Source organism: Octodon degus, unplaced genomic scaffold, assembly GCF_000260255.1.
Source record: "Octodon degus isolate 3935 unplaced genomic scaffold, OctDeg1.0 scaffold00113, whole genome shotgun sequence".
Classification (NCBI taxonomy): Eukaryota; Metazoa; Chordata; class Mammalia; order Rodentia; family Octodontidae; genus Octodon; species Octodon degus.
The window spans coordinates 8,644,892-8,672,241 of NW_004524689.1; the positions used below are offsets into that span (position 1 = coordinate 8,644,892).

At 48.7% G+C, this 27,350-nt stretch overlaps 1 protein-coding gene across 7 annotated transcripts in view; it reads left to right on the forward strand.

The window, feature by feature from the left end:
• Nucleotides 1-27,350, forward strand: part of Vps13d (vacuolar protein sorting 13 homolog D) — a 262,979-nt gene that overhangs the window by 224,384 nt on the left and 11,245 nt on the right. For all 7 annotated transcript variants that reach the window (XM_004639663.2, XM_004639662.2, XM_023699490.1 and 4 more), the window contains one exon: nt 26,251-26,382. In XM_004639663.2, the coding sequence (XP_004639720.1) occupies nt 26,251-26,382 (132 nt within the window). The remainder of the gene's footprint in view (nt 1-26,250; nt 26,383-27,350) is intronic.

The following is a 27,350-nucleotide window of genomic DNA, read 5'->3' on the forward strand; positions in this document are numbered from 1 at the left end:
ATATATATATTCATACAGTCACAACGGTTTCGATCCTACTGTTTCCTGATGAGTACACAGTGGAGTTTTCCAGAACCCGTGCAGTCTGTGTTAGCATGACAGGTTGAACGTAGACGTAGACATGAGGATGCAGCTGTTCTCTATTAAGCAAGACTCACAGAGGTTTGCAGAACTGCAGAGCAGGGCCCCTCCTCTCGCCTCCTGTGGCTCTGTGAACATGCTACTGGCCAGCAGATACACCTGTACCTGGTTAATTTCTTTGACAAATGGTTCTCTTTGAAAAGATAGTGACTGTCCATCAGCTTGCAGATAAATAGCACGTATCGGCGGTGTTGGATTAATTTGGATTAAGCTTTAGGAGCCACTGTAACGTGATGCTCCACTTTGGCTCCCTGCCAGTGGTTGTCAGCCCCCCGATTTGCTCCTGACTTTTATTGGGTTTCTTAGCACAACAATTGGAAAGATTTTATCACATACCAGAAAGACCTCTTACAATAATTTACCTAATTTAGTCCTTCACCTTCACCTACCATCCTAATAAATCTTAACTTGGGCAGCATGGTAAGTGCTGAGATTACTTCAAAGTGCACGGTCCATCTTATCAGAAGGCCACTGGCGCTGTGAGCAAGGCCCCGGCTCTCAGGTAATCAAAATGGTGTATCTGTTTCAAAGCTTACGTGCCAAAACCTCAGCTTTCTCCCCCAGCAAAGTTGGTAGAGCGAGTCAAGCCCACAATATTTGGATAAGCTCCTTTGAACTCCTTGTGGAAAGCAGTTTTTATGAGGCAGTTGTTCTGTGTTAACACCACAGACAGCTCCTAGTACGTTTCCCCCAAACATACTTCAAACATCAGTAATGGCGGGGGTGACTCAAGCTATATCATAAAACCCAGGGACTCGAAAACTTCAAAGGGGAGTCAGAGCAAAAGCTCACCTCTGCTTATGAGGAGCATGGGTCCCGGAATCCCAGCCACAGTTCTCACTGAGTGACGCGGGAGGGCCAGGGCCAGCCTCCTCCGTTCCCTGGTCATCACCAGTTGACCCCAGTAGCACAATTAGGGCAACAATAACTGGCACCTGCCCACCTCCTAAGGCGGAACAGGCCAAATTACCGCGTGTAAAATGCTTTCATTGCCCTTCCTGGAAAATGCAAGCCTCAAAGACTTTTATGTTTGTTTGAACTATGGGAGCCTCAGCAACTCAGGTTAGCCAATTCTGACTTGTGATTTTCAGCTAAAGTTGTTTAATAAGGAAATTAACAGCAGACAGATATTAATTAATCAAGTGCTGAATGCCTGCTAAATTCCATGCTTATAATAGATATTAAGGATTTGAGATTATTTAAATAATTAAAGCCAGAGAACTCTGAAGAATCTTCCAGGTTGAGAACCAACAAGCTATTCGGTTTGTATCTGAATACTCCTAAACTAGACTTCCTTAAAAATATCCTTCATTAGTGATTTGACTTAGTTCTAAAAAACAACAAAATTGCATTCATGTGTGATTCTGCTTGGGGGAGGATGAGTTTTCAGGCATTTTCCCCGCTTTATTATTGGACCCATCACAGCCCTTTAAAAACAGTAGTGTAATTTTACTAATTGTCTACAAAATTAGCAAAAGATCCTTTGATGTTTCAGTTATTCTTTATAATTTGTAAGTATTTAATATCTATTCTGTGCCTAATAAGAACAGGGTTTTAAAAACCTATGATTTCTTACCTAAATTATTTAGCTATAACAATATATCTTCTCAAATTATATTTTATATATCCATGGGGACTGAACTGCAGGATTTCATATAAATCAAAAGCTCCGCCATGAGCTACATCCAGCCCTCTTCAAGTTTTGTTGGACAAGACTTTGTTCAGTTGCCCAGGCTGCCCTCTAGCACGTGGTCTTCCTGCCTCAGCCTCTGGAATCACCAGTGTGGGCCACTGTGCTTGGCCAGTCAGACTTTGACAATGCCTGAAAACCTAACGCTGCAGTCTCCTGCCCCTGCTCCTCCTGTCCCTGGTGGTTGTGGCCTGAGACGCAGCCCCTTGCCACACTTGGAGGTTTCTTTAATTTGGAGGTGCTTGCCCCACAGTTGTAATGTAACGAATGAATCAGTGTATGTGGTGCTGCTTCTGGTTTTTCGTTTTTTTCTTCCCCCTCCCCCCTTTTTTGAAACTGAGGATTGAACCCAGGGCTGTGGGGCCATGATACTGAGCTGAACCCACAACCTTTTTTTTTTTTACACTGAAATGGGGTCTTGCTACGTTGCCCAGGCTGGGGTCCAACTTGTGTTCTCTTGCTTTAGCCTCTGGATAGCTGGGATTATCTAAGTGTACCACCGGGCCGAACTCTGCTGCTCTTTCATAGCCTCATGTGACTTCCTGTTGTACTCTGTGGTCCCTGTCTGCATTTGTCTGTGTAGTTATGTCACCTTTTCTGATAAAACAGTTTTTACATTATTATGACTACGTAATATTCATAGTGAAGCCACATGGGTTTCTAAGATGAGAATGTTTCCTTCTTCAGCTGTTTTGTTTCTTTCTTCCCTGCAGTTGGTAGCTGCTTTTAGTATGTTGCTTATTTGGTTTTCTGGATGCATATTTCTAATTTGCCCTTAAATGTTTATGTACTTCAACTTTTTATCCCTGGAATTCATTTCTCTTTGTTCCATTTACTTTTCCTTGTTTCTTTTCAGTTTCTGTGTGCCTTTTTATCCATAAACTCTACTCTGTATGTTTAAAATGATTTAAATAATTTAGCGATTTTCTGATTTCTCTTGGCGATTCTTCCCCTAGCAGGGTCTGTCCTGCTGCTGCGTCTCCTGGCTCCTCTCTGAATCTGGGACAAAGCTGTCATCCAAACACAGCCCTGAGCTGCTTCCTTCCATGTGTGTGTTTTGTCTTGTCCTTTCCTGGAGAGAGGCAGTGCTCAGACGCTGGGTGATTCTTATTCTGCTCACTCCCATTAACGTCCAGGCCCTGGGCGGCTGCCTGGGTGCGCCCTGAGGTCTCAGGGCCGAGTGGGGTGACCAGGGGGGACCTGCTGACTTGGCCTTTGAGGTGGAGCAGGCTAAATGGGCCACTAAGAGCCCGCCTGCGCAGTGCCCCCCTGCAGCCTTCTACCAGTCTGCTGCTCTCACCACCTCACACCCCTCGTGCGCCTCTATTCCTCTTCCCTCCCCAGGCCTTAGTGCCCTGTTCCAAAATGCAGCAAGGAACAGCTTCCCCTCTATGATCTCATTCTCTTGGGCTTTCATTTCTGCACCAGGTATCAGTTCACTTTTTAGCTTATAAAACACTGTTTATACCTTCTCTTTATCCTTTTGGGTTCAAGCCTTTGTATCCTGTTGCTTCTACTTTAGCGGAGTGTTTGAACTAGGCCTAGCATATTAATGAGAAGTCCTTTAATTTAGATTCTCACTAATTCACCCACCCTTCTTGATGTTCTTTCCCCTCCGCCTCCCGTTAGCACCTGTGACTTACAATCACTTTGCTGAACTCTATAGCCATTATTTCTGTCAAAACAATCTTTATACGTTTGGTGGTTCTAATAGGCAGTAATGACACTTCGTATTTTTAAGCTTTTCCTGTGACCCAGGCGTGGCTTTGTGCAGCTCACACGTATTCTCTCATTTCACCATCACACCAACTTTCAGGTGGTGTCTGCATGGGCAGGCTGTGGCTCTTTATTCCCAGGAAGATTAGGAAGACATCTGGTGAGAAGTTCCCACTAGTCCTGACCCCAGCTTTGAGTCTGGTATTGGGCTTTAATCTCTATTTCTGTGTGTTGTGAAGAAACGGGTTGAGAAAGGCTCTTGTCAGATCCCAGGAACATGAAAGAAATAGCAAAGCCAACAGTAGTGACATGGCCCTGTCACCACCCATCCTGGAACCATAAAAGCTATTCAGAGGGGCCAGCAGCTGGTGAACGATTGTACTTAGATCCTGGGTGCTGATGGGTGTCTTGTAGTTTTCAGGGGAAGTTGCTGAAAGTTTTCTTATCATGACACTCCAAGGGCAAGAGGTCTCTCTTCAAAGAGAAGTGCTCGTTTCAAAAAGAGATGTGGAAAGAACATAAAATCACTGGTTCTCCCCCAGTATTAGAGGGGAAATGTGACGGTCAGCATTAAAAAGAAAGTACACATTTGCAGGAGTCAGAAGGGACTCCTCAGACTGGCCTGTCTGCTCGTGCAACGTGAGGTTACAGGGACCTGCTTGGGTGTGTGCATTGAGTTAATGTCCTGCTGGTTCCTAGCCATGGCCTGGAACAAGTGTTTCCCTCTTTTTATATCTCCAAGGTGAGATCCCTTTGACTCATGTGGGATAGGGATGATGGTGCTTCCTTGGTGGGTGGTTACACGGGTTAAATTATATAACGTATATAGAGCAGTCAGCCTGGCACGGGGCATGCAGTTCAGGCGCAAGAAATGGAGTTCCTGTTGCTACTCTTTCCTCTATACAACAACGAGCGAAAATGAAATAAGGATTATGCTCTTGTGCCCAGTCCCTGAGATCTTGCTGCCCACTTGAGTTCGTATGCTTTTCTGGGCTTCCAGCCTTGCCTTCCTCCTTCCCTCACAATCAACAGTTTGCTCAGGCCCCAGACCTGGCTGGAGTTCCTGGCTTGAGGGATTCACCTGGGCGCTGAGCCGGAGTGTGAGGAGTCCTCGGAGAAGGTGTGCAGAGGCCATGCCCTTGCTCTGAACCCACTCACAAAGAGCAGGTGATTCCCAAACTGTTGTTAGTGTCTGTTGTAAATGAGATGCCTCTGGGTTCGAGCAGAGTTCAGCCAAAAGCCCCACATGACGTGGAGATCTACTCTGGAGCCAGGTTTGTCGGGTAAAAGTTATGTAGCAAATGTCTCCAAACATTGGCATCTGTTGTCTGCCGAGGGAAGGACAGCGAGAATGATGGTGCGCTCACAGAAATGAGGATGGGGCATGCGACCTGGAACAGCTGACAGGCTGTGTTTAGGCCACTGTTGCTCTTCCAGCTCTTTTGATAAACAGCCTTAAAAGCATTACGTGGTTTGGAAAGCATCCTTCAGAAATGGTTATATTTTCCAGACGCATGGCAGCCTGCAGCTCCGTTGTTTAAGGGCCTTGAATTGCCCATTCCGACTCCCCTTCAGCAGGACTGTTGTAAGTACTGCGGGCTTATCTAGCTAACGCCTGCCGGGACAGTCTCATAACAATATTGTCATAGTTTGGAGCCCTCAATATATGTTTACCAAAAAAGTACTCGAGTTCAGGGGTAAGAGTTTAAGAGGAAGAAGCTCTTTCATGTCTAGCTCAGTGTGATAGTCTCTTTAAAATGTTGCTTTCATCACGCACCCTTTATTTTGTGATTTCTGAGTGATGAAAGTAAGAGATAACTCTGAGTTGTTGTAGTGCCTTGAGCCTTTGAAAATGAGCTTTCTCTTAAGTTATAAAAAGTGTTCTCTTCCTACTCCATGTAAGCCCTCATCCTCCCATTTGTCCAGCTTCCAGAATTTTAGCCCCTGTTGGCTTTGGAGTCTCCAAGTTAGTTCTGGGTGCCTTTGGGCAGGGAGGGAGCAGCCTGCAGGCCAGAGTTACCTGGGTCTTAGACCCAGCTGGGCCATATAAGTGCCATGTGCTCAAATGAAAGATTCTCCAAAAACTGTATCAGAGTATAACATACCACTATCAAAGTGTGTTATACCACAGATTGAAACGTAGGGTAGGATCCATAGTTTTATTTTTATTCCCAAGATGCAGTGGTAGAGCTCTTGGAGGAGGTTGAACACCAGCATTATTTTTATGTTGAAGTGACAGCAGTTTATGTTTTTACAGTCTGTCAGTGAAAGATCGGTTCCTCCTTGACTCAAATCTCTTTGATCAAAATAAGCTATCTGGATGTTCCTGTCAGGAACTGGCCTCAGCTTGGCCTCCGGCAAGAGGACATGTGTTGAAACCGTGAGATTGAACCCTAATCCTGGCTCTGTGCAGATGACTTGTCCTCTCCATGGGTCCTTGTCCCCTGGCAGAGGAAGAGCTCTGTATACGAGTGGTGTAGTCAGTAAGGTGCCGTGCAGCTCCCTGGAGGAGTATCACAGAGAGGGCTGCTTCCCAGGACTGGCTTTGCCACCAGTGCTCAGCTGGATACTGGGATGAAGAAAGCCCTTGTAGGACATTAAAAAAAAAAAAAAAACTTGATAATGTTTTCTAAAAATAAAAAAAAAGCCCTAAGCTAATCTGAGGCCATGTTGTACTTAAAATACTCCCCAGCAGCTTGTGGCTCTAGTCCACCCCCAGATGGATTTAACACCATTCAATTTGGTTATTTAACCCCCCAAAGGGTTGAGTCAGTGGCCAGCTCTGCCTGTGACTGCTCAGTCCTCTGATGTCACCTCTGGGAAAAGCGCAGCACAGCCTGACATGGCAGGCTGGCTCGCACGGGTGGAGTGCACCTCGCCGGCCTGCACAAAGCCTGTGTCCATGCGGGTGTTGGGGAAAGGGCCACTTCCCGTGTGCTCCGTCCTGTGGAGGGATTTGAGTGTCCAGTTTCTTTTTAGCTTTTGGCCAAGAGGTCAAGGTAAACCAAAACAAAGCCCTCAAGCGTTTTGAACAAGAATATTTGTATGTAGTATTAAAAAGCCAGTTCTAACACGTACTTCCTTTTAGTCTCCAACCTATGTCAGTTCCGTGTTTTTTATTCACTGCCCATCCGTAGTCCATGGCCCTCGAGTGCGTATATCGCACAGTCACGTGGCTCATGGAAGGGCAGCCTCCGAGGGTGCAAGACAGAAGCGTGGGCAGCCGTGAGTCTCCTGCCTTGCCGTGTCTGCCAGCTGCTGCCTTGAACTATAAGCAGTGTGTCCTTAGGTTTTCAGAGTCTGGCCTCCTCATTTACTATGATTTTGTGTTCCTGGAGCATTGTCATAAAAGTGATCCTTCCTGATGGTAGAAAAAAGGAAGTGGGAACACTGAGGTCACTGTTAAGTTTTCAGAGTCAGTATTGAACCATAATAGAGTCAGGGTAGGCCCAGTTTTCTAGATTTTAATGTAACAGTGTCTCTGGGATTACCATAGGTCAAATTGGGTACACACCCAGCACTTAGTGGGGCCTGGATTCACTTAAGTGTATTACCAAGACCTGTGCTAAGGGGCATGAAGTGCCCTGTCGATAGTCCTAGGACCTAGAACACGTGAGGGGTTATTATGATTGACGTTAGCTGAACTCTGTATGACTGACTAGAGACAGATTGAGTGGGCTGCACATTTTCCTTGAGAATTGCCTGAATGAGCCTACCTAGCATTTTCTTGTTTCCTGGCTCAAATGGTTTGCTGAAACACTGTATTTTCGACAAATAATAAATAGAATACAAAAGTACTGTACACAATTGGGACTCAAAATGGCAAGAGATCTGTGATCCAGTCATGTGGCACCTCCCGTCTACCCCCCAGGAAGGTAGGTGCTTTAAACTTTGGGATGACAAAATCATAGTTCCCCCTTCTCTAAAGATCAGCACACAGATGAGAAAACCTTGTGGAGAAAGTGCCAGAATATATTTACATTTCCATTCAGAAATAGCCGGGTTACCTGGAATGAGGAAGCCCAACTTTACAGCATCAGATGAAGCAGGGTCTGATTTAAAACAGACCCCTGGCTTCACTGGGCTCCATCAAAGGCATCTGCCTCCGCCTAGGACTGCGGGGTGGCTATGGACCTGTAGTGGCTGGTATGGGCTGCGACGAGCCTGGACCTTCTAGCACTGTCCCATGAAGGCTGAAGACATGGCAGGCAGGAAGGCACTTAGCAAGTCTGGAGGGGCGCTGGCTGTCTTGAGTGGATTTGAGTTTGGTTTCTTTCTATCTGTCCCTCCTATTTTTTCTTTCTCCTGTGCTTACACCTTGGTTTGAAGAGTTCTGGTAACGATTCTAGACTTCCTGAATTCAGCCCAGTGGCCTCATTGTATAGTGTTCTGCCAGAATACAGAAACACACGACGAGCCACAGGCTTGAGACTGACACTGAGACAGCCTGGGCTCGCTTCTGGACAGGGTCCCTTTTTACATCCACAGCACCATCCGTAGTGAGCTGCAGATGTGCCTCTCCAGAGCCAGGGCAGGGCACCCTCTTGCTGGGGCACACGCTGAGACCAAAGCAGATGCTTGCCAGTGCGGCCCGTGGGTTAGCACTTCATTCACTCCTCAGACACGCCGGCGATTTGGGAGAGTACATGTAGGTCAATTCCGTGCCTCTAATGCTTGAAACCTTGTGACTCTGTAAGACCAAAGGCCCGGCCCCACAAACCCCTCCTTCCCGCACGCGTGCATACATGCATTCAGTATGGGACTCGCTTTCCACTTTGGTAGCCAAGGTTCAAAAAATAAGTTGTTTTTTGCTTTTGCTTTGGTATTAAAAATAAGACCAGCTGGTAGTCGGTGTTTGTCTCCCTTCTCCCGTGGGCCTGGGCGGCTAGAAGGTGGCTGTAGATGAAGGTCTCCTCTTCATGCCTTAGTTGTACCACATGCCCCAGAAAGTCCACAAGGTGAAGTGTAGGTGCCTGCAGACCACATTGGCTGTTTCATGGGAAGTTTGTCAGGGATCAGACTGAAGATTGCGCTTCACAAGAACAAAGTGAGATCGTACAGTCAAGAGCAGCGCGGGGCCTATATATAGAGGCCTGAGGCCTGCTGGGATGGGGTTTTACATTCGGCTGTCCTTTTGCCCTTCCACTGAACTCTTTTCATTTCAGTCATGAGCAAACAGTCAGAGCCTGAACTAACAACCCTGCAGTCCTGCGAAGCACGGCTCGCTTACAGTACCGAACAAAGGGAGGGGGGCCTCATGGGCCAGCCCAGGCCGAGGAATGCGACTTCAGGGTTCTGCTCCATAAATTTAACCAGCACGACGAAAAGGAGATAATATGAGCCTTCGTGATGATCTGAAAGGGGGAGGCTCTGTGTCCCATTGATTGCGGTCTGGCCCGGTGCCAGGCCCAAGCCTGACCGACAGTTGAACCATATCGTTAAGGCGTGTAATACAGCTCGAGTCTTGTACTGCCGCCAATGAGTACATATCCACAGGGCAAAAGTTTATGAAGAGTTGAGGCTGTCCTGTTTAACCCTCTCACACTGCATGTAATAGACCCGGCTGCCATTCAGAACATGCCCGTCTGAGGTCACCCAGGGAAGCCTGTGCTCCTTTCCTTCCAGCAGCTTCTCAGGGATGGGGAGGAGAAGGAGCGCTGTCTCAAGGGGGTCCTGCGGCAGAGCAGTCCCCTCAGGAGGAGCACAGCAGTGTGCCTCCCTCCCCACCTCCGGAAACGGGACACCGTGGTGCTTTCTTCAGAGTAGGTCTCTGTTTGCAGTATAATGTTGCTGAAGGAAATGGGGCTGACACAACAGGAGACCTACCCGTCTCTGAGGAGGCTGCACCGGTGGCAGAGGTGGGTGGAAGCTGACACGGAGCAGTCTGGTCGAGGTGCTGGGGCTTGGGATGGTTCTTGCTCCCTTCCTTGCCACCTGGTACCTGAGGGCTGTGAGTAGTCCCACTGTCTGGCGGGCTGCAGCTAGACTGATGCGCTAATGCAGAGCAGGTGGAAGGCTGTTCTGTAGAGCGGCCCAGGAGCCGGGATGCTGCTGTCAAAAGCAAGTGGCCCTAAAAAAAAAAAAAAAAAAAGCAAGTGGCCCTGCGGGAACTTGGCCCCCTCACCAGGGAGGGTGTAAGTAGGCATGGTGTCCCAGCAGGCCTGAGGCAGCCTGGCTCTCAAGCAGACCCTGCGTTGAGCCAACAGGCAGGTGGACAAGGATTTAGCAGGAGTACTATCAGGAAGAATGACCTGCCTTATCCAGGGGACCCTAGGAAGAAGGTGGGCGAGGGAGTTTCGTCTCATCAGCCCATCAGACCTCGGCCAGACTGGGGGCCACCCAGGCAGCCAAGTGCCTGTCATTCCCAGAGCCCCGTGCCTGCATCTGCAGTGGCCCAGGAATCTTCGGGAGACACACTGTGGATGATGATGATGATGCAGAGAGGAGCCAGGGTTTGGACACCAGCAGCTTGAGGGCAGAGCACCTGCTCCTGACAGCCATGCTGCATCGGGTCCATCCCTTGCTCTCTCTAGTCAAAAGATCCAAGTCAGATGTGAGGCTCTGTGCCAGGTCTTTGATCTATAGTACTTCCCTTAGATTTTCAGATATGAAGGGGAGGAATCAGCACGTGCAGATGACCACGAGGATTTGGTGGAAAGACAAGCTGCAAGTGCATGCGGGGGGTGGGGGGACACTATAAACTCTTGCTCTCCTAGTGTGAAGGATGCTGGTTGCACTTTCTCAGCCCTGCCAGCTTAACCAGAGAATGGTGTGAGGAGCACACCATAGCTGGAAAGCTGGGAGGGGCTCTTGGCTGGAGGAAGGCTTCTTTGGGTCAAGCAGCAATGTGGTGGAGCTTGGGAGGCCCTGGTTTTTAGGACCAGTGTACAGCAAACCTGGTCCCTGAGCTCTGTGGCTGAACTGTGCTCCCCCCAGTGCCCCCCAAATGATGGCCCACTGTGGCCTTGCCAGTTCAGATTCTCTCCCACCTTCACAACACGGCATTGGCGCTTCTGGTCCAGCTTCGTGTCTGCTGTGCTCTCCAGCCTCCTGGGACCTCCAGCTGGCCCACAGGAAGCCTCTGCAGCAGAATGTCTAAGCTCAGCTTGCTAAGGATGTGCTCAGCGTGCAGTGCCTTCCTCCTTGGAGGCCAGGGACAACTGGCATCCATTTTGGTGCAGTGGGGCATAGACAGAATGCTTCCAGAGGGAGGAGAGGTACGATGCTGGCCAGCTGTGAGGCTGCTAGATCTTACATTCCCTGTGCACCTGTGGTCAAGGTGTTTAATAAGCCTAGAAATTGGTCATGGCAGAGTCCAGGATGGTGGTAGCTACCATCTAGCCTCCACTAACTGGTTACTAAGGCCAAGCTTGGTTCTGGTGATGTGCAGCAGAGCCTGTGTTGGAGCTCCCTTCACGTGTGTTTGAGCTCAGATTGTATGAAGTGATTCTGCTGCTCTTTGGGATTTTTTGTATTTTTGGTTCAGTTTCACAGTGACCGAAGATGCTATGAGTTAGCAGAGATTCCACTCACCAAGGTTTATACCCTTACTGAAAGGATTTTAAGACAGCAAGAGCTCTAGAAACCTCCCGGTGCATTGTGTAATGTGCAGAAGGAAGTTTGTCCTAGCTACCTGGATCTGAACAATCCTTTAGGAAGGAAGCAATGAAAGTCACTGGCTGAAACGTCACCTCTAGCCTCCTGTGTGGCTCACTCCCCTCTGTCAACAGCAGGGTGGTTCTAGGCTTGTCTGCTTCCCTCCACCGCAAGGAACTTGGCTTTGAACAGCCACATGACTGCCCTTGTCTGCCTTCTACCCTTGGGTGTACAAGTAGAAAGAAACCCTTAATTGGGGGAATGCAGGGACAGAGGTTTTTATGTCCCTTGTTAAGGAGAAGAAGTGGACAGATTCCTGGCTGCACTTGCTTCTCCCTGAGGCCTGGGGAGGCCAGTGCGGGAAGCAGAGCCAGCTGCTGATTGCCCTGTTCTGCTCACACAGAATAGGAGCTCTGGTACACAGCAAGCCCATGAGAAAGGCTCATGTTGGGTGTGACCAGTGACTGGCACCAGGTCTGGGGGACTTTTGCTTGCTGCCTGCTGGTCTGACAGGGTCTAGCATCTTTCCTCCTACTTCACTGTCTCCCAACAAATGCATGGTACATTTAAAAAAAAAAAAAAACATTTTTTAAATCTTTCTTATTTGTTTATTTGGTATAAGGTCTCACTGTGGAGCTCGGACTCATGGTGATCCTGTCTCAGCCTACCCAGTGCTGGGACCACAGGCATGTACCACCACACCTGGTTTCTGTGGCTGGCACTGTGTGCCCAGAAGCAGTACTGGGGATCAAACCCAGGTCCTTGTGCTTGTCAGGCTGTCTCTTAGACCACTGAGCTATCTCCCCAGCTGCATAATACATTTTGAATGCACACTTTTTTCCAGTTCTGTAGAGGCAACCCCTTGCTCCAACAATTCAAATGGATTCAGCCCTGCTGGCTCTTGTTTCCAGGAGAACAAGTATTCTGAAGGTTTGTTGTCAGCTCTGAATAGGGTTTGTGTCTGATCTTTCTGAAGGCACAGAAATGCACCTGAGATGACCCAAGTGCTTTTCTTTCATTTTTTGATCTCCTACCACCTGGACTATTAATTCTGCTTTCATAAGGGGCTGGGGAAGGGAGAACATTTCAAAGCAAAGTTGATTTGGTCTCTGAACCACCTTGTCTTCTGGGCTGTACTTCACCCTGATGAGAATCAGAAGGGACAGTTTGTAAGCCCCTCGGTCTCGTGGCTCTGCAGCTGGAGAGCCTCAAAACCAGTTCCAGATGTCTCCTCCGCCTGTACTGTTGAGAAGGGAAACTGGGCAAGCTGGGAGGCAGATGCTCTCGCTTTTACCCAGCTTTTGTTTTTTAAATTTTTTTATTACAGTACCCATTTGCAATTCATGTCCTGCCTAAGGGGCTCCCTAGGGTGAGAGTGGTGTGAGCCTGGGTCCTTGTGGACCCTACCAGCACCTCCCTTTCTCCCCTGTTGGGAGTCAGACTATGGGCTTGGAGCTTGCTGGCTACTGCAGGCAAGCAAAGAAGCAATCTCTCTCTCTCTCTCTCTCTCTCTCTCTCTCTCTCGCTCTCTCGCTCTCTCGCTCTCTCGCTCTCTCGCTCTCTCTCTCTCTCCATTCATGATCAGTTCTGGAAACATAAGTCCAGGACAGGAAGAGAGGCCTGGTGGTGAGCCTCAGACAAGCAAAGGCACTTTCCTGGCCTCTTTGCTGCCTTTCGGTTAGGGTGGGACTCTTCCCAGTCTTTCCAGAGACTTTGCGGCCCCTCATCCTAAGAGGTCTCCACCCAGCCCTCCCCCTCTCCAAAAGAAAGCTCTTGGGACAGCTCCAGCCCTCACCCACTCCCCACCCGTGCTGTGTGTTGGGTGCAGCTCTGGAAATCTGTCCTCTTTCACTCTTTGATTGCAAAGGCCCTTTAGTCATCTTTTTGTTGGTGCCCGACTGCTTTCTGAATCACTATGTTTTTTAAAAATCTTTGGATTGAGTTTAAAATTGTGTACAACTGTAAACTTTTGAAAACCCATGCAGTCAGTATTTAGGCATTGCTCCAAAACCCGTGGTTGAGTGATCTTTTGAATTGTTACAGCAAGCCACTGAGATGGATACTATTATTACTGTGTGTTTGGTTTTAGGGTTTTGGTTTGGTTCGGTTTTATTTTGTTTTCTTTTGAGGCAGGGTCTTGCTATGTAGCTCAGGCTGGCCTGGCACTCACTATGTAGCTCAGGCTGGCCTTGAACTCACAGTGATCCTCCTGCCTCAACCTCCCGCGTGCTGGGACTACGGGTGTGCTCATTGCTGATTATGTGCTTACGTGAGTGAGGATGCGTGTCTTCCTTTGTGTGCTGAGCAGTGGGGTGGTTCTAGGCATCCAGTGCAAGGCCTCAAGCGCGAAGCCCATGCTGTATGCGCCCATCCCAAGCAAAAACATGGACATCTGAACCTTTTTTCCACTCAGTGATGACTAGAACGTCATTCACACATGCAAATGTGTGAATCATTTTTAATGTTTGTGTAGTATTAAACAGCAAATATGCCAACACAGAGTCCCTCTACTGATGGATATTTCCACTTTTTTGCTGGAATAAGCATCTTCTATATACATCTTTTCACACATGTGTAATTTCCTCTTAAGAAAATTCCTAAAACACCACACTGGATGTAAGAGCATGCGCATTTCTGTGCGGAAACGTGTTGCACATTGCCCTCCCGGAAGTGGAGCAGTTCATGGCCCTCCCGCAGCGCTGGGGGCACCCAGCTCCAGCCTTCCCTCCCTCTGGCTGCTCATTCATTTAGAACTCAGTGAACAACCTCACAAAGAGGCCTCCATGTGCCAGATGCTATCAAAACAGCCAGGCGCGGTAGGCTTTTAAGTCTTCGCCAATCTGAGAGCAAGTGCTCAGTGTGACTGCTCGGATATCTTTGATAACTGAGTGCTGAATCACCTTTACCCATTCCACTTGGCTGTTTGTTTTTCTCCTTTTGTGAATTACTTTGCTTCTTACTTTTCCCCAGTTCTTTGAAAAATGCCTTCACTTGTAGTGCTTATGCTTAGCCTTTCGTGGTTGGACCCTTACAGCATCTATCGTGTAATCCGTTTCTCATCCCTGTAAGTAGCTGTCCTTCTTCCAGACAGTGATAAGTTGAGCTCACTCACACGGGGCTCCTTACACAGGATGCTGTCCCGGTATGTGCACCTCTGCAGCCAGCGACTACGGCACTGCCCTGAGGCATCCATGGGGTACTATGGATCACATGCTGCCTGGCTTTTACCTCACTGTTTGTCCCTTCCTGTTCCTCAGTGTTGTTATACATTGTAAACCTGGCAGGTCAGGGCTGTGCTGTCCATCCTTGTAACATCCGAATCCTGTTCAGCCATGAGACCGGATCTACTTCAGGCCAGACCGTCACAAGAAGCCCATCCCGTCCAGCCCTTCTTAGCGTGTCACACCAGGCCTTGCCCGCTCTCCCACTTAGCTCCCCTGCTCTTTGTTCACTGATGCCTGAGCTAGTTTTCTTCTGTCGTCTTTCCAGGGTGCAGTCTTAGCTTCCCTATTGGCCGATAAGCTCCCTAGTGTTGCCTTCAGTGTCCCTTCAGGGACTCCAGAGTACCTAGCACAGGATGGACTTGTGTGTGTTAGAGACCTCCTCCAGCAGTTCTGCTGGGCAGCAAATTTACTGAGTCCAAGAGAATGAGAAAGACCTGAGATCCAGCTTGCCATTGCCCCTTGCCAGCTGGATGGCTTGGTACAAGCTCAAGCGTCTCTGTGAGGTACAGTGCTATCATCATAAAGGGAAATCCTAATAAGCACTCCTAAAGGAACTGTGTGAGAATCAGAGTGCCCAGTGTACAGCTGGCCCTCAAGGAGTGCAGCCACAGAGCCCTGCTGTGGCCAGGGGTGGCAGTCCACACCTGCAGTCCCCCAGGACATGGGAGGCTGAGGCAGGCAGATCACTGCGAGTTTGAGGCTAGAGTGAACCGCATAGCAAGACCCTTTCTCCAAAAGAAAGACCTACTGTGGACTTGCTGGCCCAGCAGCCCTTGCTTGGTGTCCTCTCACCTGGTGCTAATGGAAAGGGCCAGTGCAAGAGCTGGGGGAGGTGGCAAGCACTGAGTCTTCCATGGAGTCCACAGCGACTCGTGTGTGCCTCTGTTGAACCTGATCAGCATGGAGCTGTGTGATCATTCAGGGATCCACACGATGCCTTAAGTTCAAAACATGCCAGTTTTTCTCTTGTACTCTGGTGTGTGTGTGTGTGTGTGTGTGTGTGTGTGTGTGTGTGTGTGTGTAAAGTGCTTGGGATGAGGGCACATCAGATTTTGCCTGGCATAGCAAAGTACTATCTCCAGCAGCCTCTAAGCATTTTGCCAAATGGACTTTCATTGGTTTTCCTCAGTTCTATTTTTATTTTGTAGTTATTTCAATGTATGGGGAGCCAAGTCTTTCCAATGAGACATTTTGTCACAAGGACCTGTTATTTAGCTTAACCACTATGCCTGCAGCTTCAGCAGCAGAGGACTGTTCTGTGCTCCCTTTGCTCAGGACCCGAGCACAGCAGTGACCTCAGGTTTGCAGGGCTGACAAGCCCAAACGGACAGGCCAGGCAGCAGAGTGTCACCGGCAGGGTGGGCGGGCATCCCCCTCCCAGTGCCAGCTCCTCCGCCCCTGCATCCGGTGGCCCTGGGCCCTGCTGCGACATCAGCAGAAGAGCCCTTCTGGCCCATATCACCCTGGTGCACTGATTAGACAGGAATCAGCAAATTGTTGAGTACATGTTTAATGTGACACAGATGTGGGACATGCTGCAGATCTATCTGCTTTACAAATTTTCAGCTTTTTGCATTTCATCAGTGTTGCTTATTATTTACAGAATGTAACTTGAGACAGCAGAACAGATTGTAACTTTTAAAAAGGTTTGGGGGTTGATGGGGCTGCAGGGGATCTGGGAGAAAAAAATCTAGTAGTGTGGAATGTTGTTTGCCGTCCAGACCAAACAAACCAGTTTACCAAGGGTTGATGGACTATGACAATCAGCTCAGTTCATGTTAACACTGGCGGCACTTAATTAAAAGGCAGCTTGACTGTTCTATCACCAAATAAAGAATAATCTTTTGTCCCCAGGTGGAACGTCGTAGCAGAAATGTGCCCCTCGCAGGTCAGGCAGAGCCAGGCATCCCTGAGCTGCTGGCATGTGTTCTGCTTCCTTCCTGTCCAGACAGAAAGGGCCCCATTGAACCCAGTCCCCGTTCAGGTTCATGAGTGCTCTCCTTGCCTCGTTCCTGCAGGGGCTTTGGACCCCAGCACTGTGCCAAGAGTCTTGGGGACAGCAGAATGGCAGGCAGAGCCAAGTGGACACAGGGCACAGGTTCAGAGGGACAGTGCCATCCACAGAGGCACATTTGCCTGGGGGAGACCTTGACTTCTTGCTTTCTGAGAAAGCTCAGCTGTTAAACTGGAGGACAATTAAAAAGCACCAGCTGGTCAGAGAGGAAAGATGAGGTGTGGAGGTGACCGGTGGACTTTTTTTAGGTCTCTAGGTCAAAAGTACCTAAATGTTGGGCCTGAAGTCATGACAGCTGTGTAATAAACATTCTCCAAAAAAAAAAACATTCTCCAAAGAGACTCCTGTCTGGGGTTGAGGATGTGCAGAGGACAGATCCCCGGTCAGGAGCCTCTGTGCTGTTCCTTCACTGAGGGTGCTGTGGGTCCAGATGGCACCTGGCTTGGGGGCCCCCACCTGAGTGGCCGCCAGGGTTCCAAGCCTGCTATTCTTTTCCTTCCCAGAAAGTGCACACTGCGCCATGGCCCTTGGAGCACGTGGCCAGGTCAGCAAGTTCCTGTGTCTCTGCAATGGAATGATCAGCATTCCTCTGCCACAGGGGTTCCTGGGCTGTTCCCAACACCCCACCTGTCCCGGCTCCGCCTGCAGAGAAGTCCTCCACAGACTGCTCTTCTCTGCTTGCCTGACCACTCCAGCCCTCCCATGCTAGAACTGATGGTGTGGGGACCATCAGTCTATTTATTTGTCACATGTGTACCAGTGTCTGGGCCAGGGCTGGGCGTAGGGACACAGCTTCCAAACTGCACACCACTTTCCTTTTGCAGCTAGCTTCAGAACACAGCCTGCACTGCACCTGGCTGAGGTCAGCGGCTAGGAAGAGGGTTCGTCTCTGGCTGCGCTCCAGCCCTCTTGGAGCCTCCTATTCTCTCTCTGCCCCTGAAGTCTAGCAGCAGGGCCTGACTCAGATCCTATTGAACCCTTGAGTGTGGCACTGCGGCAACTGGGCCTGAGCATCCTTCCCTGCCAGCTCTAATGTCTTCTCAAAGCATCTGCGGCTGCTGCCTTTCTCCTTTCTCCTTTCCACCACTCCTATTTGATGAAAGGATGTATAAAACCTCCAGGCTGAGCCAACAGGTGGCCTTGAGAAAGCAGACCGCAAACGGAGCCCCTCACAGGGGCCCCCCAGTGTGCTTGGCTATGACCAGGACAGGGCCCTGGGGAAGAGCCTCTGTGCCTCAGAAGTCATGATGGCAAGCTGTTGTTGTTAAACCACCGGTATGGTGAATTATATTAATGACAATACTCCGAAGCTCCTTTAATTCCAATTCTAAGAATTTAATATTGATGTAATTTATTAAGTTGCTAGGTATCATCTTTGGCTCTTAAAAATTCTTTTAGGAGGTAAGATCTGGACAGGGCAGAGCAGGTGAATAAATACTTTGAATACTGGTTTCCTAAACAATGTCTCGTATCTAGTGTTTGGTGTCCTCCTTAGGAGTCATTCTTTTTGAGACAAGGTCTCACCCTGTCACCCAGGCTGGTGTTGAACTGTTGGGCTGGTGAACCTTCTGCCTCAGCATCTTTGGTGTCCTTAGGAATCATTCTGACATGTTCAGTAAATTATGTCTTCCATAGTATTCAATCAAGATACTTTTTTTGTTTTGCTTCATTTGTTTTTTGAGACAAGGTCTTACTGTGCACTTAAGGCCAGCCTGGAACTCACTATATAGCTTAGGCTGGCCTTAGACTCGTGGCAGTCGTCCTGCCTCAGCCTCCCGAGTGCCAAGTTTACAGATGTGTGACGTCACATCTGACTAAGATATATTTTAAAAGACTACCCTTTTGCATTTGGGTATTTTTAATTGACTTAATACCTAGCAACTTGAATAACAGTAGGAAGGAGGGCAACAGTTAACTTTTATGAACCCTACTGCGTGTGGTATGTGTTCTCAACATGATCAGCCAAGTGTTACTACATTGTCACTGACTGGCGAGGAAACAGAGGCCATGAGCAACCTTGGAACCTCTTTAGGGTCCCTCAGCAAATAAGTGACTGGACTGGGATTTCCCCTGCTGGACTGGGATTTTCTTCATTTCTTTCATTCTCAAAGTTCCATCTTTCTCCTAACTTTGATCTCTGTTGAGAGAAGATATTCAATATAAAATGTAAGGAAAGATATCATCTAATCATTTGCAAGAAATTAATTTGGTTTATTTAGTTTAATGAGTATTATTAGCATAATGTCTCCACCAAAACCAGATTTACCAGAATTTTTAATTTTGCGCACATGAAATACTTAAAATCCGTATTTGGGATCAGCATTAGCGGTGACAGGTGAGTGAGGAGTGTGACCATGTCATGACCAGGTTGCTGTAAGTGCTCCACTCTCTGGTGTAGAATGTTATCGTTAAGGTAGAAATAAAGCTTACATTTGTAAACTGCCACATTCTTGTAAGGATGTTAAAAGTTACAAGTCACTGTGCAAGTCGCCCTGTCCATTTTAAAAGCTAAGCAGCCCCGGAATGCATGCAAAGGTGGCGGCGCTGCGGGAAGCCCAAGGCTGTAGGCAGTACTCTCGCTGTGCTGGTATCCACCCTCCTGGAATTCTGTGCACAGTGACCTGCCTTGCCCTCCTCACCCAGCCGAATTAACAGGTAGTTACCCCTGGGGCCGTTGACTAAGAAAAATGGCCAGGGTATTTTGTCTTAAGTCCCAGTAGGCATGTCTTAAAGCCAGTAGGCAGTCCTACCAGCTGTCACAATTGCAATGTCGTAGGGTCCCCCAAACATGTGTGAGATTACGGGAAGCCTTGACCCCCATAAACAAGTCAGGTGTGAATCCCAGTGAAGGGAGCAGGCCCAGCCCAGGACATGCCATCCTGCTGCTGCTGGATGTGAAATCATTGAAAACTGAAGAGGGCAGGAGGAATCGCTGATGATCTCTCTTGCCTTGCGGCTCTCCTGCATGCTCCACGGCAGCAGTGCTGTGCGGGGCTTTATTGCTGTCACGCTTGAGATTTCAGAACTCTGGGGAGAGGAAAGTGGAATGTTAACAGCGAAGCAAGTGGGAAAGGAGAGTCCTGCAGTTAGAGGCTGGAGCCTCCCTATAGGAAAGCGAAGTCAGAACACGGGGCAATGCTGGGCATTCCTCTCAGACTCTGGCCCTCACCTGCCTGGGACCCGCCTTCAGAAGCGCCCATGTTAGTGGTGCTTTGTGCCTGCAGTGTTCCAGGCACTGTGCTGACCCTAGACCCGTGCTGTTATTTCCTCTCTTTATAACCCCACTTTATACATGAGTAAGCACCTTTTTCGAGCGGTGGAACTGTGACCCACACCCCGGCAGCCCGGCCTTGGGACCTGCTCAGTCATCGTGTCACACTGCCTGCCTCTCTTCATCCCCCCTGAACTCTGGCAGCTTCCTGGAGGTGATTCATCCCTATGCCCCACAAGGCCCAGGGCTGTCTGTGTGCATGGTAGTTCCAGAAAGGGCCATCCCCCAAGCTGGGGCCACTGAGGCAGCCCCAGCTGTTTTCAGGGCTCTGAACAGGCTTGTTTTTCTGACCATCATAGTTTGAATTCTCAGTCAGTACGTTCATTTAACAACCAGTCTCTGCTGACTGGACTTCCTTTTTGCCCAACCTATTTTTTTCCTGTGTCTAAAATCCACACTATCCTAGGAGATACTTGGTATAGTCTTCTTGGCCTATGATTTCACACAGTCAGAGCTGAGTAGTTACCCTTAAATGTGTGGATTGTATGCTACCTGTGAGTAGGTTCTTCCAGTAGGAATTCTGTCTGCCTTTGAACTGTGGGCAGGGATTTCTTGAGTCGTCTTGGATCACAGTTTGCACCCAAAGCAATGACTTCTGTGCAGAAGAAACGCTTTTCCACAGACTTAGGAAGAGCATGCGTGTAGCAGAGAAGAGAAGGTGGCTGCATCTCACTTGGTCTCACAGTCTCCACTGAGGTCGGCATCAAAGGGCATTTTAACCCAGCCACACCCTGCGGTGCAGGGTACAGCTTAGATGGACTGTTTGGTTCCTTTCAGAGAAATGACAACCGCTTAACTGAGCCATCAGTATCGTGTAGCTTTATCGGTGAAGAGTCGGTATTTGAGGACATCATCTAGGATGACTTTTTATTCTTGGTCTGATTATTTCTGTTATAGTAAAGCACAGTATGTATCAGTAAGATGCTTAGTTAAAACAAAAGTCCTGGACATATACATAAAGTGACATGAGCACGATCTGTCACTTTGTTGAGGCCATGTGTGCAGCCCCTAGGGAAGGTGGCAGTGTCAGCTGAGTAGACATCCTGCTATTCTCGGAAGCCACAGGCTCGACACATGCTTCCTCCTCATTTACTGATTGATTGAGGACATCACTGCCTCATAGACATGAGCCACAACAGATTTCTCCGCCCGCTAAGACCTCACCTTAAGCTGCATAGGGCAGTGTGGACGTGTGCACGGCATCCGTCTTCAACTGGTAGAACCACGACACATTGTGTGTCATAGAAACTCTGAACTTATCATGGCCGGCTGTTGACCTCAGGCTGAAAGGCAGCCAGGTGGGATTGGCTGTAGCTCCCTGCGTCACCTTGTTTGGATTTATCATTACTTGGAGAAAGCCACGCAGATTGTTCTCCTTGACCCATCCTTGGCTTGGGGGCCTCTGGTGTCTGCAGATAGCGCCAGCCAGATGCGGGCGATAGTGTCCCGACGGCTCACAGGCCAGGGTCTGCGGTGGATCAGCCACTGTATCAGCAGCCCCTTCCCAGGGGAACACGTCCTCCAGTCTGTCTCGCCGCCTCCCTGATATTTGCATGCAATTCAAAGCTCGAGTTCGTTCAGTGCTGACATTTTGGATTAGCTGGTTGACTGGAAGGACTGCTGCTCTATATGCTGTGAAATTTATAAACCGCAGCAGCTGAGGGCTTAAGATGGCCGAGAGCCCCCAGCTGGCAGCAATTAGAGCCACCGCAGCCCCTGGGCTAAACAAAGGCTTGCGGCGGAGGCCAGGCCGTGCGGAGTTGCTGCCTGAGCGCCTGGCAGATTCTTAAACTCCCTCTGATGTTGAGTGTTGCTCAGTAGGAGATGCTGTCAGCTAATGAGAGGTGAGGGAGTGGGTTTCCGCCACCTCTTATGTAACAACCCGTCACCTCCAGGACTGTAGGACCAGGACCCTGGCTGAGGGACAGCGCATCATGACAGCGAAGGGGTTCCTGGAAGCAGAGCAACTACAGAGGCCAGGGGGATGCCTTGGGAGACCACTCAAGCAGTAAGGCTTTAGGAATCCAAACCAAAAAATCTCGACCAGTGTTGTCCAAGACGCAGCTTCGATGTAAATTGAGTTTAAAATAAACTTCTTTAGTTATGCTGGCCGTATTTCAGTTGCTGAGTAGCCACATGTGGCTAGCAACAGTATAGTGGATGTCATCCTAGACAGTACCAAGCATTATAGTATGGTGGATGATGTCATCCCAGACAATACCAAGTGTTGGAAAGGGTGTACATGACTAGGATTTTTTAAATTCATTGCTGGCGGGAAGGTAAACGTGGTTTGGCCACTTTAACAGCAGTTTGTTAGGGGAACTTTTATACCCCTGTAAATGAGCATCTTCCTGCTAGATATACACCCAGAGCTTGCCAGTGGACACGTATGGGAATGTTCATAGCAGCGTCATTTGTGTTAGCAAAACCTGGAAATAACCCACCTCCCATCATCGGGAAGGCGGGCAAATCACGGAATGTTCACATGACAACAGGCCCAGTGAATGCAGTGTAACTGTACGGAAATACGGCTGGCTCGTAGCGGTATGACAGTGACATCTTTTTGCAAAAGCTCAAAGCAAGAAGGAAACCTAAGTGTGTAACAAGACTGTGCCAAAGCATACTTTGAAACTTGACAGAACTCCATGGGACAGAAAAGCACAGAACGATAAGCTTGGGGCCCAGATTCCCACTGTCTCCAGCAGAGGAGTGACAGGGCTCTAGGTGCAGAGGCCACACACACCAGGCCCGCTGTGGTCGGTGAGGGCCTTGGGGTGCAAGGGATGGAGGTTTCTCAGAAGTGCACTGTATTGTTTCAAGTAAATAAAGGCCAGAGGTGATAGTAGACCCTGAGTTGAAAATAGTGATGATTTCAGTCCTTGTTCTATGTTTTGTTTTTTAAATTGGTTCTCAGGGGCTGGCCAAATAGTTCAGTGGATTAAAGCACCTGCAAACAGGCGCAGGGGCCAGGGGTTCAAGCCGGCCCCACCCTCAGGGCACGCTGAGCCAGCGATTAAGACTGGGCATGGTGGCACACATATAATCCCATCTCTTGGGAGGCTGTAAACAGGTGGCTCACTAGGCGTTCGATCTAGTAGTGAGACCCTGAATACCCTGTAGATCTTTCCCTAAAATATAAATAAATAAATAAATAAATTCTAGGTTTTTTTTTTTAAAAAAAAAAATAATGTCAGTCTTTTCCTCCAGGTGCTCAGAACCTAACTGCAGACACATGAAAGTGACGTTAGAACAGTCAGACCTCAAAGGGATGTTCTGAGTTGCCAAGTCACAGAGCGTGCCCGAACATAAGATACCATTAGAGACAGTCATTCGTGCAGGCAAGTCCCACCTGCGGCCCGTAGTTTGGGAGTGCCTGGCTTGCCTGGGCCACACCGAGTGAAATGGGACTGTCTTGGGCTGTCCGTGAATCTGTGCTACGGTCAGTGTGTATGAGTAACAAAACTTTGTCTTTAAATTTTGATGCCTGTGAGCCTAAATTTGTTCACATGGAACTTTAAACACCATTCTCCCTTCCTCCATCCACAACCCACCCACTTGGACTCATCAGGTTGAAATTTTAATTGGGTTATAGAGAAGAAAACCTAATTTTTCTGGTACTAGCAAGGACAAGGTAATGGGGGAATGTGGAAGAATTGCTGTAATCCCGCTTTCTGCTTATAGTAAGACTGTCTGAATTACCCCTTCTGCAAGTAGTCCCTCTATGTATAAGACTAAAACAGAAAACTGTTTCCCTTTGTTGCTGAGGTTAGCTCCTTTCTTCTTTGTTGACTTGAAAAGTGAGGCCTGCAAGCCTCCCTGAGCTGCTCTGCCCAGCCGCGTCGAGCACCACATCCAGCCTGGCCTGGTGTTTGGGTGGTCACAAGGTCGGGCGGGAACTCTGCGACTGAAGGCAGTTTGCAGGTGTTCAGAGACGATAAGGAGGGCGTTACAGAGGGCCCGTGTGTGCCCCCGGAGGCTGCTCTGTGCCTGTGCTTCCCAGGACAGAGGGTAGTGTGTTGAGCTCAGATGAAGGTTAGGGGAAGCCAGAGGGGCTGCTCGCACTGGGAGGGCTGGGAGAGTGATCACGTTGCCTGCCAGCCTGGCTCCTCTGCTTGTTAGGAGATGGGCCTTGCGGGCGCTCGGGCGCAGAGGCGGGCCCTCCTTCCCTGGCCTCTCTGGCTCGCCTGGGACCCATCCCAGGGATTTCAGCTCTCAGTCAGTTCCTCCGACATGGTAGCATGTTTTTCCCAATTTTGACTACTACTGAAGAGCTCTTTGGTAGTGTAGAAAAAGCCACCTGTGCACAGAGGTGTGACTTGCTCGTGGCAGTGCTTCATGCCCCTCCTTTGCTTCAGAGGACCAGACAGTGCTGTCCTTGCCCTTTCTGTCAGGAAGATGGAATTCTAGCTGGTTCACCTTTTGCTTTAACACTGCTGGCTTGCAAAGCCCAGAGCTCTAGTTCCCACACTTCCCCAGTTGCCTTTCACTTGCCTTTGCAGCTCAGTGAATGGCTCTAAATGTTCCTCTACTTGCAAATGTGGTCACTGTTTATTCACCTGGTGCCTGTACTCCTCCACCATCAGCCAGCCACTGCTGGGGCCCAGGACAGCCATGAGTGAGACAGGGACTAGGGGAGCCAGGCAACAGGAGCATGATTTATCCAAGTCAGGCGTGAGGCAGACGTGCTTTGAGCGGGTGACTGACTTGATCTGAAGCTCTGACGGTGCCATCCTCGTGGTGGTGGGCAAGAATGGAAGCAGCGATGACGGCGCTGGTGTCATGTAGTGCAAGCCCAGAGCCCATGTGTTCAGTATGGCAGAGAGGGAAGAAAGGCTGAGTATCAGATACACATTGAAGGGGAGCCTTTGGGGTCCTCACAGAGTGGAGATGAGCTGAGAGGAGTCAGACTCAAGCCCTCTGTGGAAAGGGCAAGGAAGGGACCCTACCATATCTGTCTCAGAGGTGCCTTTGAGTTTGCCATGATAGCCACAGGACCTCTTTTAGGGCTGGGTCAGAGAACAGGGTGGCCTGTAGAAAGGACACTTTAACCACCTGCTGGGCAGTGTTTAGTGTGACAGTGGCCATTTCATTAGCCTGAGAAAGTGCACCCAGCCCCTGTCCAAGGTTCCCTTGCTTGTGGGGGTCCACGACCACCCTGGAGACAGTGGTTGTCAGGTCTCTCCCCCAGTGGGTAACCAGTGGCTTCTTACACTACCCTCCCTACCCTCTGTCTGTACTGGGCGACTTAACAGCCAACAGTTGGCCTAAATCTCAAGGGAAGAGTTCAAACTAGGGACAGTAGAAGTATGTGAATCTGAAATAAACACAATTGTGTGGGTTTCTTTTTCACTTTTATGACACCCATCCCTTAGTGCACATTATTGAAACTTTACCTCAGAGGGCCCAGTTATTCATAGTACTTATGGCGACCTTGTCACTGAGCTTGGGGGAAATTATCACTGGGTTTCTGGCCTTTCGGCATTTATCAAACATCAGCTGGGTATGGGGCTGACCTTGGGCATCACGGCCTGATGGCCTGCGGGCTGACCTGGGTGTAAGAGCAATCTGTAATGATCCCAGGCCTTGACCTGGCCGGGTGCAAGGCCTGTGCCCACTTCCAGCTGTTGCCACCCATGTTCCTACTCCAGCTTCCCTGCCGGGCACTTTTTGCCCCCTGCCCTCTCCCCATGGCTGCTGATTCAGTGTAGAAGCCTGCCCCTCTCCATGAGGCATGTCTGGAGAGGGATGTTTTGCTTCAGTGGGTTCCAGGAACAAATAATAAAAAGTACAGCAAGTACAAGGCCGAGGACAGACCCAGTACACTCTTATCAGTCATCTGAAATATGCACAGACTTTCCAAGACAAATATGGACTCCTGTTTCTAGGAAAACACCAAAAAGTATTTATCAATTACCCTGTCTATGGTTTGTGGAAAAAGACAACAGCAGCCGACCCTGAAAGCCATAGCAAAGCAGATTCCTTTGGGCAACCAACAGCTGAGTGGCACGAGCTGGAGCTGGGGAGAATCCCTGCCGTGGCCGGAGCCTGGTCCACAGAGCCTCACCTCTGCTCACACGAATACCATGAGCATACCCTGTACCCAGCCACCGAGCACAGCTCAGAACCTCGAAGCGACCCTTCAGTCTTCTCCCACCCAGTTACAAATCCACACCTGGCATGCCCCGAAGAGAGTCCTAGAAAAATGGATGGGATCCAGTGGCCATCTTGTATAATGGTGACGTGGCAAGAGCCACCACTGATGGGTTTTACTCTGTTTGATCTTCATAGCAGTCCTGTGGGGTAGGTTTTTTCTGCACAGAGAAAAGAGAAATGGAAAGTTAAGGCCCTTCACTAACTTAGGCATGAGCACATAGCTGAAAATGATTTAAGGCAGCTAAAGCAGTTTGGAATTCATGAAAACTTGCAGTGGGCTATCTAACCACAGTCTCATTGTATGCGCAAAGTGTACCGTGTTAGGTTCTGCTCATCCAGTGTAGAGGGTGTCTTGCATTAAGTATTAGTTTCATCCTAGGTGAGCAAAGGGAGTGGTTAAGCCTTAACATGAAACCCCCTTAACTCCCTGTCCATTTACTCCCAGGACTCAAGCACAGAGGGTTCGGAAACCACGCTGCTGCACAGGACCCCAGGGCCTGCTCCCCCGCTACTCTGAAAGCCAAGCAGAAGGACAGGAGCAGCTCTTCAAACTCACAGACAATATTCAAGATGAGTTGTAAGTGGAAGCCATGGGAACCAGCCCTGTTGGGCCACTGGGTTGCTCTACCCACATGGTCTGAGTGTCCTCCTGACCGTCACATCTAAAAACTATGGAGGGATGCCTGTCCCAAGTGTTGTTCCAGGTGTACATGTGACTACTTTTAAACAGCTCTTACTGGAAGGAGTGTTTCTCAAACTGTGTTCTGTAGCCAGACTTTACTATTGTTTCTAAAAATATCATGCTTTTTAAAAAAATTGCTCAAAGAAAGAAGATAATAGATTAAATGTTCTCCTCAATTTTAGCCTTTTTTCCCCTTATTAAGTTTTCTTAAACTTTTATGGCCTATTGTTTGCTATAGAATGTTAGCAAACAGGTAATACTCAAATGTTTTGGTAATGTCATTTTCTTTTTCTTTTTTTCATTTTTTGGCGATGTCATTTTCTTAAGATTTTCTTATAAATCATTAAATATGAAGCCTTACTATACCTAGGATCTTATATTTACAGTTAATGAAATTATTCCTGGTTGATCTGGTTGAATTAAATATGTCACTACTTTAGGATATTTTACAGAGACACTAGACTGTAAAATGTACTAAACCTTTAGTGGGCATTAGAACCACCAGTGTAAAGAAAGACACTGTGGCTGGTGAGTAGCGAGATGCTAGTTTAGTTTCTGCTGTGCTGTTCATCGCCTCTAAAGTGAAGCAGGCCAGGGAGGGTGCTGAGCACTGAGGAGATTTTGGTCCACAGTGGAATGTCACATGGTGATTAGCTTCCTGGGGGAGTCTTCAGGGTCATGAGTAGAAACTGTTAGGGAGACTTTATTGGCTTTTTTAGTAGCAGTATTTGAAAGAAGATATAAAAAAATCAAATCCAGAACTCATTTACTGCTTGCTGAATCAGGTGGCATCTTCTTAGATGGTCTTGTGTAACTCAAGCCTCCTGAACATTCTTGGAAGTTCTTGATACCACTGGTGTCTC